This window comes from Ranitomeya imitator, chromosome 1 (genome assembly GCF_032444005.1).
Source record: "Ranitomeya imitator isolate aRanImi1 chromosome 1, aRanImi1.pri, whole genome shotgun sequence".
Classification (NCBI taxonomy): Eukaryota; Metazoa; Chordata; class Amphibia; order Anura; family Dendrobatidae; genus Ranitomeya; species Ranitomeya imitator.
In genome coordinates, this window is record NC_091282.1 from 832,695,709 (window position 1) to 832,712,350 (window position 16,642).

The 16,642-nt window shown below is 42.3% G+C and overlaps 1 protein-coding gene across 1 annotated transcript; it reads right to left on the minus strand.

The window, feature by feature from the left end:
- Window positions 1–971: 971 nt before the first annotated feature.
- Window positions 972–16,297, minus strand: LOC138650125 (ectoderm-neural cortex protein 1-like). The gene is made up of 4 exons (XM_069740614.1): window positions 16,194–16,297; window positions 13,497–13,576; window positions 7,072–8,884; window positions 972–2,377 (listed from the first exon to the last, which is right to left on the minus strand). The coding sequence occupies exon 3, from the start codon at window positions 8,844–8,846 to the stop codon at window positions 7,080–7,082; it is 1,767 nt and encodes a 588-aa protein (XP_069596715.1). The 5' UTR covers window positions 8,847–8,884; window positions 13,497–13,576; window positions 16,194–16,297; the 3' UTR covers window positions 972–2,377; window positions 7,072–7,079.
- Between the last annotated feature and the right edge of the window lie 345 nt (window positions 16,298–16,642).

The window sequence follows — 16,642 nt, forward strand, 5'->3', positions numbered from 1 at the left end:
TCAACTGTGTGCGTGACAGATTCAGCTAGTCACATTTTAATCATGTGAGGTCATAGATATAATGGAAAACACAAAAATCAGCTGGGTAGAAAGGCAAAATGAGCAATTGTAAGTACACAGTGCTATATAATATGATGATTGCAATATATTAAGAGGATAAAAATTTTGATGCAAGTGCTTCTTTAATGAGTGCAGAAATGCTGCAGAAAATATGCAACATCAAAAACTCACCAAAAAGCTCAAAGTGGGAATGTAGCCTTATACCAGTAATAATTGGTCATACAATGAAGCATGTGTTAATTACTAGACAATAGTCTAGTGGCTCAATATTAATAAATAGGGAATGATTGGTAACATCTTGGTCACAGTGGATAGAGAAGATTATGGAATCTATTCAAGGAATCTACTATATTGCAGAAATATCTAGTGCTTAAAAAAAAAAAAAATTATTTGCATTTATTTATCCGAACAAAGGGATATCTTAAGTGCTTGGCCATTCATACAAAAAGGCATAAGAACTTCGAACTCCTTAAAAAAATAATTGCTGGAACCTTGTGTAGGAGGAAGCACATTTATGACCGTGTTTACCAATTTTTGCACTAATCGCTAAATTTGTAAGCAAGTAGCATTTTACTACATTAAATGAAATACCTATTTGCAACTTTCAATTACAGGTATCTTATAAATCTAGGTCCTCTAAGTGTGCTGTTTGCTCGCACAATAAGATGAATGATTAGTGCAGGGAACAATCTGAACTACACAGGGAAAAAAAAAAATCAATATTTTTCTCATATCCGTTAGCGGCAGGTATTTTCCACTGCTACAATTCATTCCAGTCCTTCTGAACAGATGTGCCTGGCTAAAGAACAAAATAAATTGTTGTCTTTGTACAAGAACATTACACGGATATAAAATCCTGTTGTCTGAGTCACGTCATTTCCAAGTATAAATAATGCAGAAAAAACAAAAAGTGATTTATTTTTTTTTGTCTTTAATTAATGTTCACAAATATCAGCTCCAGGCTGAATAGTACGAAATATACAAAAAGACATCTAAACTCACAGTAATATTCAACAGGTAGAAAGATTTCATCCCTAGATGGTTCAACAGCACACGTTGATATACACGCCAGAATGGAGCGTCTATTGCGTATGCTGCCAGCTACGGGAAAAATGTTAGCATCAGATGGAAGTTAGTGTACATGTTAAGTAAAGTGCCGAGAACAGAAAAGCACTGGTTCAGAAGAAGAAAATTTCGATACTTAGTTCCTAAAATGTAACTGATCTTTCACTTAGTCAGTCGAGTCCAAGAAATATGTAAAGAACTTTCCGAGATAGACCATTTTTTAAAAAAAATTTTTTAAATCCATTGTCCATCAACGAAAAAAATTAAAAACCCCCAAAAATGTATTTAAATAATAATTGCCAAAAGAACTAATGTTCAAGTCTTAACTCACACTAGTGTTATCTTTTCAAGTTTAGTGATATGGGAAAAAAGGTCTTATTAGAAGTTAAAAAGTACCGATAGATGGATTAGATCGCAATTACCAATGCATATGGAAACCAAAGAAAGCAATTCAATTTAATATCTTAAAGTTGGAAATACAGCGTATTTGCGTTGGGACTGCTAGTGATACCCCTCTATACTCACTTTACTGAATCAGCAAATATAGAGTGTAACAATGACTTACTCCTATGTACATTGGTTATTACAGGAAGTGCCTTATCAATGACGTGCCGCTCACAAACGCCATTCTTGGATTACGTTTGATAATAATCTGAAGTCTGCTCTATGCAAGCATATTTTCACCTAAAAAGCTTGAGAACATCCATTTTTAACAAGAATTATAGTCCCAGCCATAGGTCAGGAGTTAAATTCCAGGCATTAATACTTCCCTAACAAAGGACAGTAGAGGAAGTTAATGGGTGTGTGGGCTTAAGATGGTCTCCGAACTTCTAGGACTACATCATGCAACTATGCACAACACACTTATCACAAAGTTCTAGTGACCCCAATACCTCTATTAGTAATTGGACTAATTAGTGTTACATCACATACTTATTGGTTCTGGAGAATGTAGGAATGTTAAGTTCTTGGACTCCATGAGAGAAGTGAAAGTTTGAAAAACTAAATGAGAAAAAAAAGCCATTTTAATATAAAATGACAATCTACACTGACCCCATTAACAAAAGAGCCACTAATTCACTAAACATGTAGCTAAACAGTCCACATAACAGTGCCGTTTGTGCATCTTTAACACTGGTAAAAATATTTGTGTCACTTCACATCCAGCTAGATATTAACAATGGCCGACATGATTTCCAAACTGTTCCTCCGTGAGCAGTATTTATTGTCACAAAAGTCCACTCAAGAAAATCTGCAAAATAAAAAGTGAAAATAAAACAAAGATCTAAAGGTAGCAATTTCTAATAGTTAATAAGAAGACATGGATATTTGAGATTACCTATACAAACCCACTAAAATGTAAACTAATACATTTTGCTAAGGAAACTACAAGCATTGTCAGGTTGCTGCTGTTACACGAATTAAAATTATTCCTGGGGTGAAGAAATCAGTCTTGTGGTTCTTGTGTAATCAGTGTTAGAAGTTTCCAGTTAATGAGATGCCTGTGCTCCAGGGCGGGATTGTAGGCAGTCTTATCTTCCTGGTCTAAGCCAGAGAAACCAAGGAGAGACCTGCCCACAGGCTGCCCTGAAGCACAAGCATGTTCTTCATCATAGAGGCAGACTGTCTGTGCTCCAGGGCGGGACTGTAGGCAGAGTTTCTTCCTGCTCACAGCCAGAGAAACCAAGGAGAGACCTGCCCACAGGCTGCCCCTAAGCACAAACATGATCCTCATCATAGAGGCAGAGACAGAGTCAAAGTTTTTGTGTTTCGGGTAGGAAAAAAATCAAACAGCATTGGATAGGTGATCGGAAAAAGAGACCCAGTATTGGATAAGTGTGTGCTATAAAACTTCTTCAATAAACAGTCTATTTCCCATTTCCAAAAGAGAAAAAAAAATAGTAAAGAACTTTACTGATTTGATTCTGGGTCAGAGAGCAATTAGAAGGTCAAAAGGCATGGGAAATATGTGCCTAAGGCCAATACATCTCAGCTGGATTCAGGTTTCACAAAGCAGGCAGGAGAAGAAAACACCAAGGTTCCTGTACAGCTAGTTCAGTCATAAACTTTAACTGCATCATAGAACACCCACCTATTATATGAATAATCTACACTGCTCTTTCTACAACAAAAGCCCCCCATTCACGTTAGACTAATGTCAGTGTTAAATCCACCAACATCGAAGGGATGGGCAGATAATCTAATGTATATCAGTGCCCTAGACATTTGATTTATATGGGGAGTTAAAGGGGTTTTCCCACGAACAATAGATAATTTTAATTAATAGATCTTGGAATAAAAAAGTTCTACAACTGGATGTGTTAAAAAAAATGTTCCTGAGATAATCTAAAAATGTGCCCCTGCTGTGTACTGTGTAATGGCCGTGTCTGACCGTGCAGGAACATGGTCTGATCATACCACAGCTCCTGGGCAGGAGAGAACACAAAAAAAAGAGGATACAGACATTACAGCATGGGATCACAGCTGATTCTGTGAGGTAAAACATTTCCCTGTCTGTTTTTAATTAAACAATATTTTAATTCAAAGAAAAAATTGAAATCCTATGTTGTAATGCTTGTATACTCTCTTTTGAGTCCTCCCCTGCCCAGGAGATGTGGTGTGATCAGCCCATGTTCCTGCACAGGCAGACACGGCCATTACACAGCACACAGCAGGGGCACATTTATAAGATTATCTCACCACAGGAGCATTTTATTTAACACATACAATTATGGTACCGTATTTTCCGCTTTGTAAGACGCACTTTATTTCCCCCAAATTTGGGGGGGGAAATGGGGGTGCGTCTTACAAAGCGGATATACCGCTTACCGTTACAGGCTGGGATGAGGGGGTGTCTGCTGCTGCCCGCCGCCGCCCGCCACCGCTGCCGCGGTTGTCCGCTGCTGTCCCGGGAGATCCTGGAAACTCCGGTACTGCGGGGGCTCTGGCGACATTTTGTGAAAGACCAGAGCCCCCAGGCAGTTCGTCCATGCGTTCCTGTATGACTGACTTCGGGAAAATGGCCGCCGGAATCTCGAGAGATGAGATCTCAGCGCTGAGATCTCATCTCTCGAGATTCCGGCGGCCATTTTCCCGGAGTCAGTCATACAGGAACGCATGGACGAACTGCCGGGGGGCTCTGGTCTTTCACAAAATGTCACCAGAGACCCCCGCAGCCCCCGAGACAGCCCTGCAGCCCCCGAGACAGCCCTACAGCACAGGAGCCCCCCTGCAGCACAGGAGCCCCCCTGCAGACCACCTCATCCCAGCCTGAAGCAATGCTCCACTCCTGCCTCCAGCAACGACCCTGGGACCCTGATCCACTGCAGCCACAACCCCTGGTGAGTAATAAGACGCATGGATTATAAGACGCCCCACCAATTTATTAAAAAAAGTTTTTTCCCTATTTTTCTCCTCAAAATTTGGGGTGCGTCTTATAGTCCGGAGCGTCTTACAAAGCGAAAAATACGGTAATTATTATTCCATAATCTATTGATTAAAATGTACTTTCGTTCATGGGAAAACCCATTTGAGGAACTGCCATGTCTGAGACAGCCATCTTATATGTATAAGGCCCATTTATACTGGCCATCCAAGGCTACAGTGGCCTCTTTGGATAGGCTGATGGCACTTCCATGTACACTGAACAATCCTTCATATGATCAACCTGTGTGCACACAACATCATGTTCTAGACAACACAGGTCTTACACAAAAGGATGATGTGCTGCAAAGAACAATGATTTTTATGTATTATGCTTACTTATATAGCGCTATCATAATACATAGCGCTCGATAGATATTATCATTGCTGGCCTCATTGGGGCTCACAATCCAAATTCTCTATCAGTATGTATATGGAGTGTGGAAGGGAACTCAGGCACACACAGGGAAAATATACAATCTCCTTACAGATGTTGTGCTTGGTGGGATTAGAACTCTGCTCCCCATGACTGAAAAGCAACAGTACTAACCAATGTTTAATCATGATTGAGCATTTTACTTGTTTGTCAGGTGATTGCGGGCCTATTTAAGCAGAGTGAGGGGGGGTGTTTGGCAACCACGTCAAAAACGCACCATCTTCAGAAATCACAGCAAAGACGCTATCATTTGACCGCAATTGTGGTAAAAAAAGCCCAAAACACCACACTGGCAATGTTTAAATGCAGCCTTTTCCTGATTATTGTCCCATCTGAACAGGCCAGTAACGATCCAACGATCGACGAAAATGCTTGTGCATCAGGTGAAATGAAGCTTAAAAAAAATCATTGTTCTTGGCAGCACATCGTCCTGTGTGTAAATAGATTTCTGACAAGAACATGATATTCTACGTGCACAAAATTATGTAGCCCTTTAAGTGCTGCGGATGCCCAGGATCAAAACACACATTGTAGGGAAGGAGCAGCTTAGGTTATCCTGCACACGGTATGTGGGCTCATTACGATACAGTAACAGTTACCACTGCACTAGATGTAAGGGAACCTTGGAGCTTTCTTCTTCTGTATGTAATCTCAAACCAGCTGACAAATATTGGCCTTTCCAAATTATTTTCCAGTATAAACGGGCCCTAACCCAATAGAGTTAATAAATTAGATTTTTTACACTATGTTGCTAGCAGACACTAAGGACCCAATTCGTTATTGCATTTGTGCCTGTTTTCTGTTGAGTTTTCAGCGTTTTGTGCCTTTGTTTATGCCATATTCATCTTTCCATGTGTTTTTTTTTAAGTCTATTTTTTTATGTTTTTCATGCGGAGTTTAGAGTTTCCAGATGCTTTCATCCGATTAATCATTTGCAACTTTTCAGAATGTCAAACATGTGCTCCAGTCACTTACTGAAATGATTGTATGTCCGCCAGATATTTTTGCACAATTTGTGTCATTTTATGTCATTTTACGTAACAAGTAATTTTTTTTGCGTAAAGAAGAATTAAGACAAAAATAAAGACCATTTTTGGCTTTGCAGAAAATTTGTGAACTGAACGCGTCTTTTTGAAGAATTTGGCGCCAAATCGGCAACGAATACCACAAAAATAAAAAAGCACTGTCAATAAAATCGTGAGTGATGGATCGGGTCTAAGTATCCACCAAGAATTCATCCACTGCGTCCAGAATGTATGTGGGCATCAAAATTCCGAAGTAGTTCACATGCCCTAGGAGCTCAACTATCGTCATCCCCTGACAAAGCCTGTCTGGCATCTGCCTTTACAGTCAATCAGAGTTAAGCAGAGCTGAACATTGACATTCACAATATTATAACAGTTCCCTTGTTTAATCTTGCGTTGTAGGAAATATGTACACAGCACAACAGAGGGCAATTATTGTGCGGGCACGCTTGGAATTACAAAAAAGGATTTCATAAAAACGAGCTGCAAAGCAGATTAGCCAAATAGCACAAGAGCAAATCCATAATACTTGATACAAATCCAGTTTGTATTACAGGCTTTCAGATATCTACTTTTTTTCTGTGACTTTCAAGTGCTGAGTGCTGACTAAGGGAAAGTTCACACTTGGGAAACTTTACTCCTGCAAATCACTCTGGATTTTGCTGAAGATTCATCACAGATTTCAGGATTTCTGCCCCTATGGACTTGCCCTACAGTGCTTGATTGGAATTTGGGCTCATGTGCAAGACTGTGTTGTTTGTACATTCCTAATTTTATGCAGAACACGATACAGCGAAACAACAGGCTTCATCATATGCTAAATTACAGAGTTTTGCTACTAGGAGTGAAATAATTAATAGTACTAATTATTAGTACATTATTATTAATTATAGTATTAGTAGAGTACTAATTATTAGTTAATAATTAGTACATTAAGCAATTTTTCTCAATGCTTTTATTAGATCATCTTAATTGTATTATATTATTATTATTATTATTATTATTATTTATTATTATTATATAAGGTATATTTCTATTCTTATCAAAGAAAAAAAAAATTACCTGCAGGCTCAAGCAGAAAGGTACTTCCATGTGCTGACAAAGGCTGTTGGGATGAGCGAATAAGGCACAGTGGTCACACTGCTCCATGTGTCACTTGCAGGATCGTAACAGTCCAGTGTTTTTCCACGCTGTGAACCACAGTATCCACCTACTACATACAGTCTATTGCCAGAAGCAACTGCACGGCAGCTAATCCTTTTTGAGGAAACATCTCCAAATCTGCACCACTGATATGTTTCACTATTAAAGCGATAGGCTGAACTGGCAGAGAATTCTGTGTCTCCTCCAATCACAATGACATGGTTTCCTAAAACAGCAGCACCAGTATACCGCCAGGGTTGAGGGCAGGTGGCAGGTACTGTCCATCTATTTTGAACTGGATCGAAACACTGGACCTTGGGAAGTTTTTCACGGTTCACACTGGTACCTCCAAAAACGAAAAGTTTCATCTTTGCCCCCACGACTGCAGCATTGCTCACACCTTCTCTAAGAGGAGCAACCAAGTTCCATTTGTCAACTTGTGGGTCATAATGTTCCACTTGCTTCAAGGATACAGAAGGAGATGCTGGAAATGCCCCCGTAATAGCAGTATGCCCTCCAACCACATAAAGACAGCTGTCTAGCTCTGCACATCCATGACCAAACCGAGCAACAAGCATAGGTCCAGCCTTGGACCATTCATCATGCAGGGTGTCATAGACCCAGACATCTTTAGATGCTCCGTTTTCTGCCCCCTTGCCTCCTGTAACATAAACTTTGCAACCAATTGCACAAGCACTACACTCTTTACGTGGACTAGGAATGTCAGTCTTGGGTATTATTTCAGTTGTCTTTTGATCCATTACATAAATCTTGTCACACATAAATGTTTGCCCACCCAAGAGTAGCAAAGCCTGACTAACTTTCCGAGGACGAGCACAAAAGCCAGTCACTAAGCCATCATTCTGAAGAATCTTGTTCCTACAATGTGTTGCTTCTTCTACTATGACCTTTGCCAACTTATTCTGAACAACCAACTCATCAGTAGCCAAACTTCGGAGGTACTGGTCTGGAAGTAAAGCTAGCCTGACACAGCGTAGGAGATCTGGTAGATCATCCAGTCGAAGACAAAGATCATATTTTATCCATCCCATTACAGCTTCATATACTAAACTTTCATCTTCCACTTCGAGCTCCTCACTTAGGATGAGCTCCATTAGTTTAAGCTTTGGCAACCTTAGAAAGTCTTCTGTTTTTGATAATTCTACAAAATTGGAAAGACACATCCTCCAAGACAGCTCAAACAGTTTCTCACAGCAGTGTGCATCAGATATTAGCATCATGTTCAAGCAATTTGCCGTATGGAGATTCTTTTCCAGAAACTCAGAAGCTGCATCTCGAATGTCATGAAACTGTAGCATATCCCCAGCTTCCAACAAGGATTCAGCATTCTCCTCATTGAGTATTATACGAGCAGAATAGGCATAATCCAGAAGCAGCTCCAGGACTTCAGGGTGCAGAGCATCATGAAAGTTGACTTCTCTATCCAGACTTTCTTTTAGACCACCACTGAACATTGCCTCAAAATAACGACTGCTAGAAGCTAGTACAGCCCGATGACATGGGAAAGCACGGTTTCCAGCCAACAACACCACATCTGTGAAGAGGCAGCGCTTGCGGAGCAGGTTGAGATGTGTTAGGAGGCTATCAGCATGGCTAGGCTTGTGGAATAAATGGATGTTCATCGAACCTGTGCTGGAACGAGACTTGCGGTTCTCATGATTGCTGACCGACATTTTTGTCACTTATGTTTACTCGCTACCAAGATAACAACCTAGAAAAAAAGAAAAACAAAGTAAGATTTTTAAATAGCAGAATAACACAGCACATCTCTGAAAATATAACTTTGTACGCCATATCATTCACCACTCCCAGGAAATGAAGGCGAGTGTATACACAGACGAGCAAACAAAGGCTCAGAAATTTCCATCAACTCTCTCACTGGCAGGGTCCTAAGGACCTTCCTCATGGACCATGACACAAAAAGGTCATCTGGAAACTATTTGTTTGACTTTTCTCCTTTGAACTCGAATCTTCATTTTGAACAAAGCTGTTTAACCATTAAGGCGCTGTGGATAACAAGAGCACTGTTGTATATGGGCATGCCATAAATTTATACCACAAATTAGCGCCTGTCGATGGATTTTGTGACACGGTCAGTGTTATTATTATGAGGATTGCTGGTTAAAAGCAATAAGTATCGGGTGCTTCTGTAGACAATGCTGAGTGGCCTGGTCTCCCAGGGATTAAAGCCAGTAGATGTAGGGGACAACACACGTGTTACTTCTGTCGCTCCCTTGCTCTATGAAAGAAAAACCAAATGCTGAAAGGCTGGAGACATTGCACTGTAAATGAAGCATGCATATAAACAGTACATAAATAACAAAACAAAGAAAAAGTAATCTTGTACTTTATAATAACGAGCGGAATTAAAGCCTAACATGCTATAGGCCACTGGATATGAAACCTATAGCCAGCACACCAGCCTTCCTAATGAGGTGGCCTGGCTTTGAAGAGAAGTCAGGACAAAGGTCTAAACTCCATTAATTATTAAACCATGTGAGGTTAATAAACAGTCCCCAGAGCCACAATGTGCACTGCGCCCAGCTAAACACACAAAACTCTCATTGTCACTTCCTGCTGTACAGCAGGCGGCTCATGAAATACCAGAGCAGGCCAGCATTAACCCCCTCACATCTGCACCACAGTTCTCTCATGTCTGGTTCTAAAATAAAGGCAGCCGGGCAAGCTCAGACTTCTCACCCTGTTTACAATGAAGGAAGCGGATACATAAATTCAAAAGTGCTATTAAGTTAAATACTTAATTATACAATCTTCCTGTGTACTACAAACCAGCATCATCTGTGGCAAAGCAATAGTGGGTGCAAACTGTGACCCAAATCAGAATTTAATGGTGCCGTACATTTGTGACTCCAGGGTGGTATAAAACTGTTAGATACAATGTTATCATATAAGAAAGCACATGAAGCTGATGGCAGGTCCAAATACAGGCATCAAGTTATACTTCTGATAACTTAGTAAAAAATAATATAATAAAGAAAAAGACCATGTATTACTCAAGGCCAAAGAATAAGCCTCAAGGGTACTCTACTGAGGAGGTATGTACCAGACATATCCCATGAATACAATCCACAGAAGTATTGTACCAAGCAGAAGCCATGTACCAAGCAGAAGCCATGCGCTACACAGCGCTCACAGTCACAGAATATACCCCAGTATGGAGCACAGCAACTCTGGATTACATACAGGAAGCCATACAGCGCTTACAGTCACAGAGTAAACCCCAGTATGGAGCACAGTAACTCTGGATTATATACAGGAAGCCATACAGCGCTCACAGTCACAGAATATACCCCAGTATGGAGCACAGCAACTCTGGATTATATACAGGAAGCCAGACAGCGCTCACAGTCACAGAATATACCCCAGTATGGAGCACAGTAACTCTGGATTATATACAGGAAGCCATACAGCGCTCACAGTCACAGAATATACCCCAGTATGGAGCACAGCAACTCTGGATTATATACAGGAAGCCACACAGCGCTCACAGTCACAGAATATACCCCAGTATGGAGCACAGCAACTCTGGATTATATACAGGAAGGCACATAGCGCTCACAGTCACAGAATATACCCCAGTATGGAGCACAGCAACTCTGGATTATATACAGGAAGCCACACAGCGCTCACAGTCACAGAATATACCCCAGTATGGAGCACAGCAACTCTGGATTATATACAGGAAGCCATACCGCACTCACAGTCACAGAATATACCCCAGTATGGAGCACAGTAACTCTGGATTATATACAGGAAGTTACACAGCGCTCACAGTCACAGTATATACCCCAGTATGGAGCACAGCAACTCTGGATTATATACAGGAAGCCACACAGCACTCACAGTCACAGAATATACCCCTGTATGGAGCACAGCAACTCTGGATTATATACAGGAAGCCACACAGCGCTCACAGTCACAGAATATACCCCAGTATGGAGCACAGCAACTCTGGATTATATACAGGAAGCCATACCGCACTCACAGTCACAGAATATACCCCAGTATGGAGCACAGCAACTCTGGATTATATACAGGAAGTTACACAGCGCTCACAGTCACAGTATATACCCCAGTATGGAGCACAGTAACTCTGGATTATATATAGGAAGACACAGCGCTCACAGTCACAGAATATACCCCAGTATGGAGCACAGTAACTCTGGATTATATACAGGAAGCCATACCGCACTCACAGTCACAGAATATACCCCAGTATAGAGCACAGTAACTCTGGATTATATACAGGAAGTTACACAGCGCTCACAGTCACAGTATATACCCCAGTATGGAGCACAGCAACTCTGGATTATATACAGGAAGCCACACAGCGCTCACAGTCACAGAATATACCCCAGTATGGAGCACAGCAACTCTGGATTATATACAGGAAGCCATACCGCACTCACAGAATATACCCCAGTATGGAGCACAGTAACTCTGGATTATATACAGGAAGCCACACAGCGCTCACAGTCACAGAATATACCCCAGTATGGAGCACAGCAACTCTGGATTATATACAGGAAGCCACACAGCGCTCACAGTCACAGAATATACCCCAGTATGGAGCACAGTAACACTGGATTATATACAGGAAGCCAGACAGCGCTCACAGTCACAGAATATACCCCAGTATGGAGCACAGCAACTCTGGATTATATACAGGAAGCCACACAGCGCTCACAGTCACAGAATATACCCCAGTATGGAGCACAGTAACACTGGATTATATACAGCAAGCCAGACAGCGCTCACAGTCACAGAATATACCCCAGTATGGAGCACAGTAACACTGGATTATATACAGGAAGCCAGATAGCGCTCACAGTCACAGAATATACCCCAGTAGGGAGCACAGTAACTCTGGATTATATACAGGAAGCCAGACAGCGCTCACAGTTACAGAATATACCCCAGTATGGAGCACAGTAACTCTGGATTATATGCAGGAAGCCAGACAGCGCTCACAGTTACAGAATATACCCCAGTATGGAGCACAGTAACTCTGGATTATATACAGGAAGCCAGACAGCGCTCACAGTTACAGAATATACCCCAGTATGGAGCACAGTAACTCTGGATTATATGCAGGAAGCCAGACAGCGCTCACAGTAACAGAATATACCCCAGTATGGAGCACAGTAACACTGGATTATATACAGGAAGCCAGATAGCGCTCACAGTCACAGAATATACCCCAGTATGGAGCACAGCAACTCTGGATTATATGCAGGAAGCCAGACAGCGCTCACAGTAACAGAATATACCCCAGTATGGAGCACAGTAACTCTGGATTATATACAGGAAGCCATACCGCACTCACAGTTACAGAATATACCCCAGTATGGAGCACAGTAACTCTGGATTATATGCAGGAAGCCAGACAGCGCTCACAGTTACAGAATATACCCCAGTATGGAGCACAACAACTCTGGATTATATGCAGGAAGCCAGACAGCGCTCACAGTCACAGAATATACCCCAGTATGGAGCACAGCAACTCTGGATTATATACAGGAAGCCAGATAGCGCTCACAGTCACAGAATATACCCCAGTATGGAGCACAGCAACTCTGGATTATATGCAGGAAGCCAGACAGCGCTCACAGTTACAGAATATACCCCAGTATGGAGCACAGTAACTCTGGATTATATGCAGGAAGCCAGACAGCGCTCACAGTAACAGAATATACCCCAGTATGGAGCACAGTAACACTGGATTATATACAGGAAGCCAGATAGCGCTCACAGTCACAGAATATACCCCAGTATGGCGCACAGTAACTCTGGATTATATACAGGAAGCCAGACAGCGCTCACAGTCACAGAATATACCCCAGTATGGAGCACAGCAACTCTGGATTATATACAGGAAGCCACACAGCGCTCACAGTCACAGAATATACCCCAGTATGGAGCACAGTAACTCTGGATTATATGCAGGAAGCCAGACAGCGCTCACAGTCACAGAATATACCCCAGTATGGAGCACATCAACTCTGGATTATATACAGGAAGCCATACCGCACTCACAGTTACAGAATATACATTTTGTACGTCAGATCTTCTCAGACTCCATGTACAATTGGCAGCCATAGATTATTACCCGTTATCCAGTACTCAGTTCCCATGTACCAAACAGAAGCTCTAAGACCTTAACCAACCAATTCAATCCACTGACATATTTAAAATTCCTCTAGACAGAAATCATAATCCGCACCAGTGGACAGCAATTGAATTTTGGCACTGTATCTACACCTAAAACGCCCAAGCCGGATTGGTAGAATGGTGCAACTTACTGTGCTCTGAGAGGAGGTATCAGATCTTCATACTCAACCTCTTCTAGTCCCGTAGGTCCGACATAGGGGGGTTCCTAGAGCTGAAAGATGAACACATTGTTAAGTATTCATATTCTGATACAATTGGATTAGCAGAGGCGGAAGTGGTGACAACTGATGCAGACACACAATCAGGCTTCTCTTTGTGTCCCTTCATGGGCTCTGCGTGGTTTTATGCTTAGCATGAGGGCTCGGGGGGACAAGTATGCATGCTGTATAACTGACACCAGGGCAGTATACTGAGGGGCCTCTGGCTGGTTAATTAATAACTGTATTTCTGTAGCGCCAATATACAGTATTCCGCAGCACTATACAATTAAACGGGGGTGTACAGACAATAAAGACATCACAAAGTAACACAGGGTCTAACAGTTACAGGAGGAGAGGACCCTGCTCACAGGCTTACTGTCTATACGGAAATAGGGGGAGACAAGAGGTAAAAAGTCACGTACGGTATAATTGTAATAAATAAGGCATGTTATATAAAGCCGCATCATCCGGTCAGCAGCCAGTGTCTGTCTAGGTGCAAGGTTTGCAATACACGTCTCCTGCAGGTCACTATATGTCTCCGGCAGGTCACTATATATGTCTCCGGCAGGTCACTATATATGTCTCCGGCAGGGCACTATATATGTCTCCGGCAGGTCACTATATATGTCTCCGGCAGGTCACTATATATGTCTCCGGCAGGTCACTATATATGTCTCCGGCAGGTCACTATATATGTCTCCGGCAGGTCACTATATACAGTATGTCTCCGGCAGGTCACTATATATGTCTCCGGCAAGTCACTATATATGTCTCCGGCAGGTCACTATATACAGTATGTCTCCGGCAGGTCACTATATATGTCTCCGGCAGGTCACTATATACAGTATGTCTCCGGCAGGTCACTATATACGTCTCCGGCAAGTCACTATATATGTCTCCGGCAGGTCACTATATATGTCTCCGGCAGGTCACTATATATGTCTCAGGCAGGTCACTATATACAGTATGTCTCCAGCAGGTCACTATATATGTCTCCGGCAGGTCACTATATATGTCTCCGGCAGGTCACTATATACAGTATGTCTCCGGCAGGTCACTATATACAGTATGTCTCCGGCAGGTCACTATATACAGTATGTCTCCGGCAGGTCACTATATATGTCTCCGGCAGGTCACTATATACAGTATGTCTCCGGCAGGTCACTATATATGTCTCCCGCAGGTCACTATACGTGTATTCGGTAGGTCACTATATTTGTCTCCGGCAGGTCACTATATATGTCTCCGGCAGGTAACTATATGTCTCTGGCAGGTCACTGTATATGTCTCCGGCAGGTCACTATATATGTCTCCGGCAGGTCACTATATATGTCTCCGGCAGGTCACTATATACAGTATGTCTCCGGCAGGTCACTATATATGTCTCCGGCAGGTCACTATATACAGTATGTCTCCGGCAGGTCACTATATATGTCTCCGGTAGGTCACTATATATGTCTCCGGCAGGTCACTATATATGTCTCCGGCAGGTCACTATATACAGTATGTCTCCGGCAGGTCACTATATACAGTATGTCTCCGGCAGGTCACTATATACAGTATGTCTCCGGCAGGTCACTATATACAGTAAGTCTCCGGCAGGTCACTATATACAGTAAGTCTCCGGCAGGTCACTATATACAGTATGTCTCCGGCAGGTCACTATATACAGTATGTCTCCGGCAGGTCACTATATACAGTATGTCTCCGGCAGGTCACTATATACAGTATGTCTCCGGCAGGTCACTATATACAGTATGTCTCCGGCAGGTCACTATATACAGTAAGTCTCCGGCAGGTCACTATATACAGTAAGTCTCCGGCAGGTCACTATATACAGTATGTCTCCGGCAGGTCACTATATACAGTATGTCTCCGGCAGGTCACTATATACAGTATGTCTCCGGCAGGTCACTATATACAGTATGTCTCCGGCAGGTCACTATATACAGTATGTCTCCGGCAGGTCACTATATACAGTATGTCTCCGGCAGGTCACTATATACAGTATGTCTCCGGCAGGTCACTATATACAGTATGTCTCCGGCAGGTCACTATATACAGTATGTCTCCGGCAGGTCACTATATACAGTATGTCTCCGGCAGGTCACTATATACAGTATGTCTCCGGCAGGTCACTATATACAGTAAGTCTCCGGCAGGTCACTATATACAGTAAGTCTCCGGCAGGTCACTATATACAGTATGTCTCCGGCAGGTCACTATATACAGTATGTCTCCGGCAGGTCACTATATACAGTATGTCTCCGGCAGGTCACTATATACAGTATGTCTCCGGCAGGTCACTATATACAGTATGTCTCCGGCAGGTCACTATATACAGTATGTCTCCGGCAGGTCACTATATACAGTATGTCTCCGGCAGGTCACTATATACAGTATGTCTCCGGCAGGTCACTATATACAGTATGTCTCCGGCAGGTCACTATATACAGTATGTCTCCGGCAGGTCACTATATACAGTATGTCTCCGGCAGGTCACTATATACAGTATGTCTCCGGCAGGTCACTATATACAGTATGTCTCCGGCAGGTCACTATATACAGTATGTCTCCGGCAGGTCACTGCACTAACAATCTAATGTATCACAAATCTCGCCAACTTACCTGCCTCTCCAGCTCACTCCCTGGGACTGAGTGCTCAGCTGGGACAAAGCCTATTTACTATTCACAAGCCCTAACCCTGCCTACTAGCATGCATCCAATGGAAGAATGCTGTTCTTTCTGCCACTGAATTTCTAAAGACTTCTTCTGGGTCTTAGCACCAGCCATCACTTGAACGAAGCACATGTTCCCAAGAACTGGTAGGAAATGCAGCTCTTTAGGCCAGATCAGCAATGTGCAGCACTTCTACATGTGCAGTATATGACAGTCCTGTTAACCCTTTGCTTTATAGATTACAAACATAATATAGAACAATATTGTATCATACAATTATTAGGTTCTGTAAAAGGACGTAGATCTGGGGATTTATTATGACGGAATATAGGCTGAACTGGATGGACAAATGTCTTTTTTCGGCCTTACTAACTATGTTACTATGTTACTATGTATGT

Bases quoted from the DNA above. Each gene is read 5' to 3' on its own strand.
- LOC138650125 (XM_069740614.1), bottom strand. From the start codon at position 8,846: ATGTCGGTCAGCAATCATGAGAACCGCAAGTCTCGTTCCAGCACAGGT.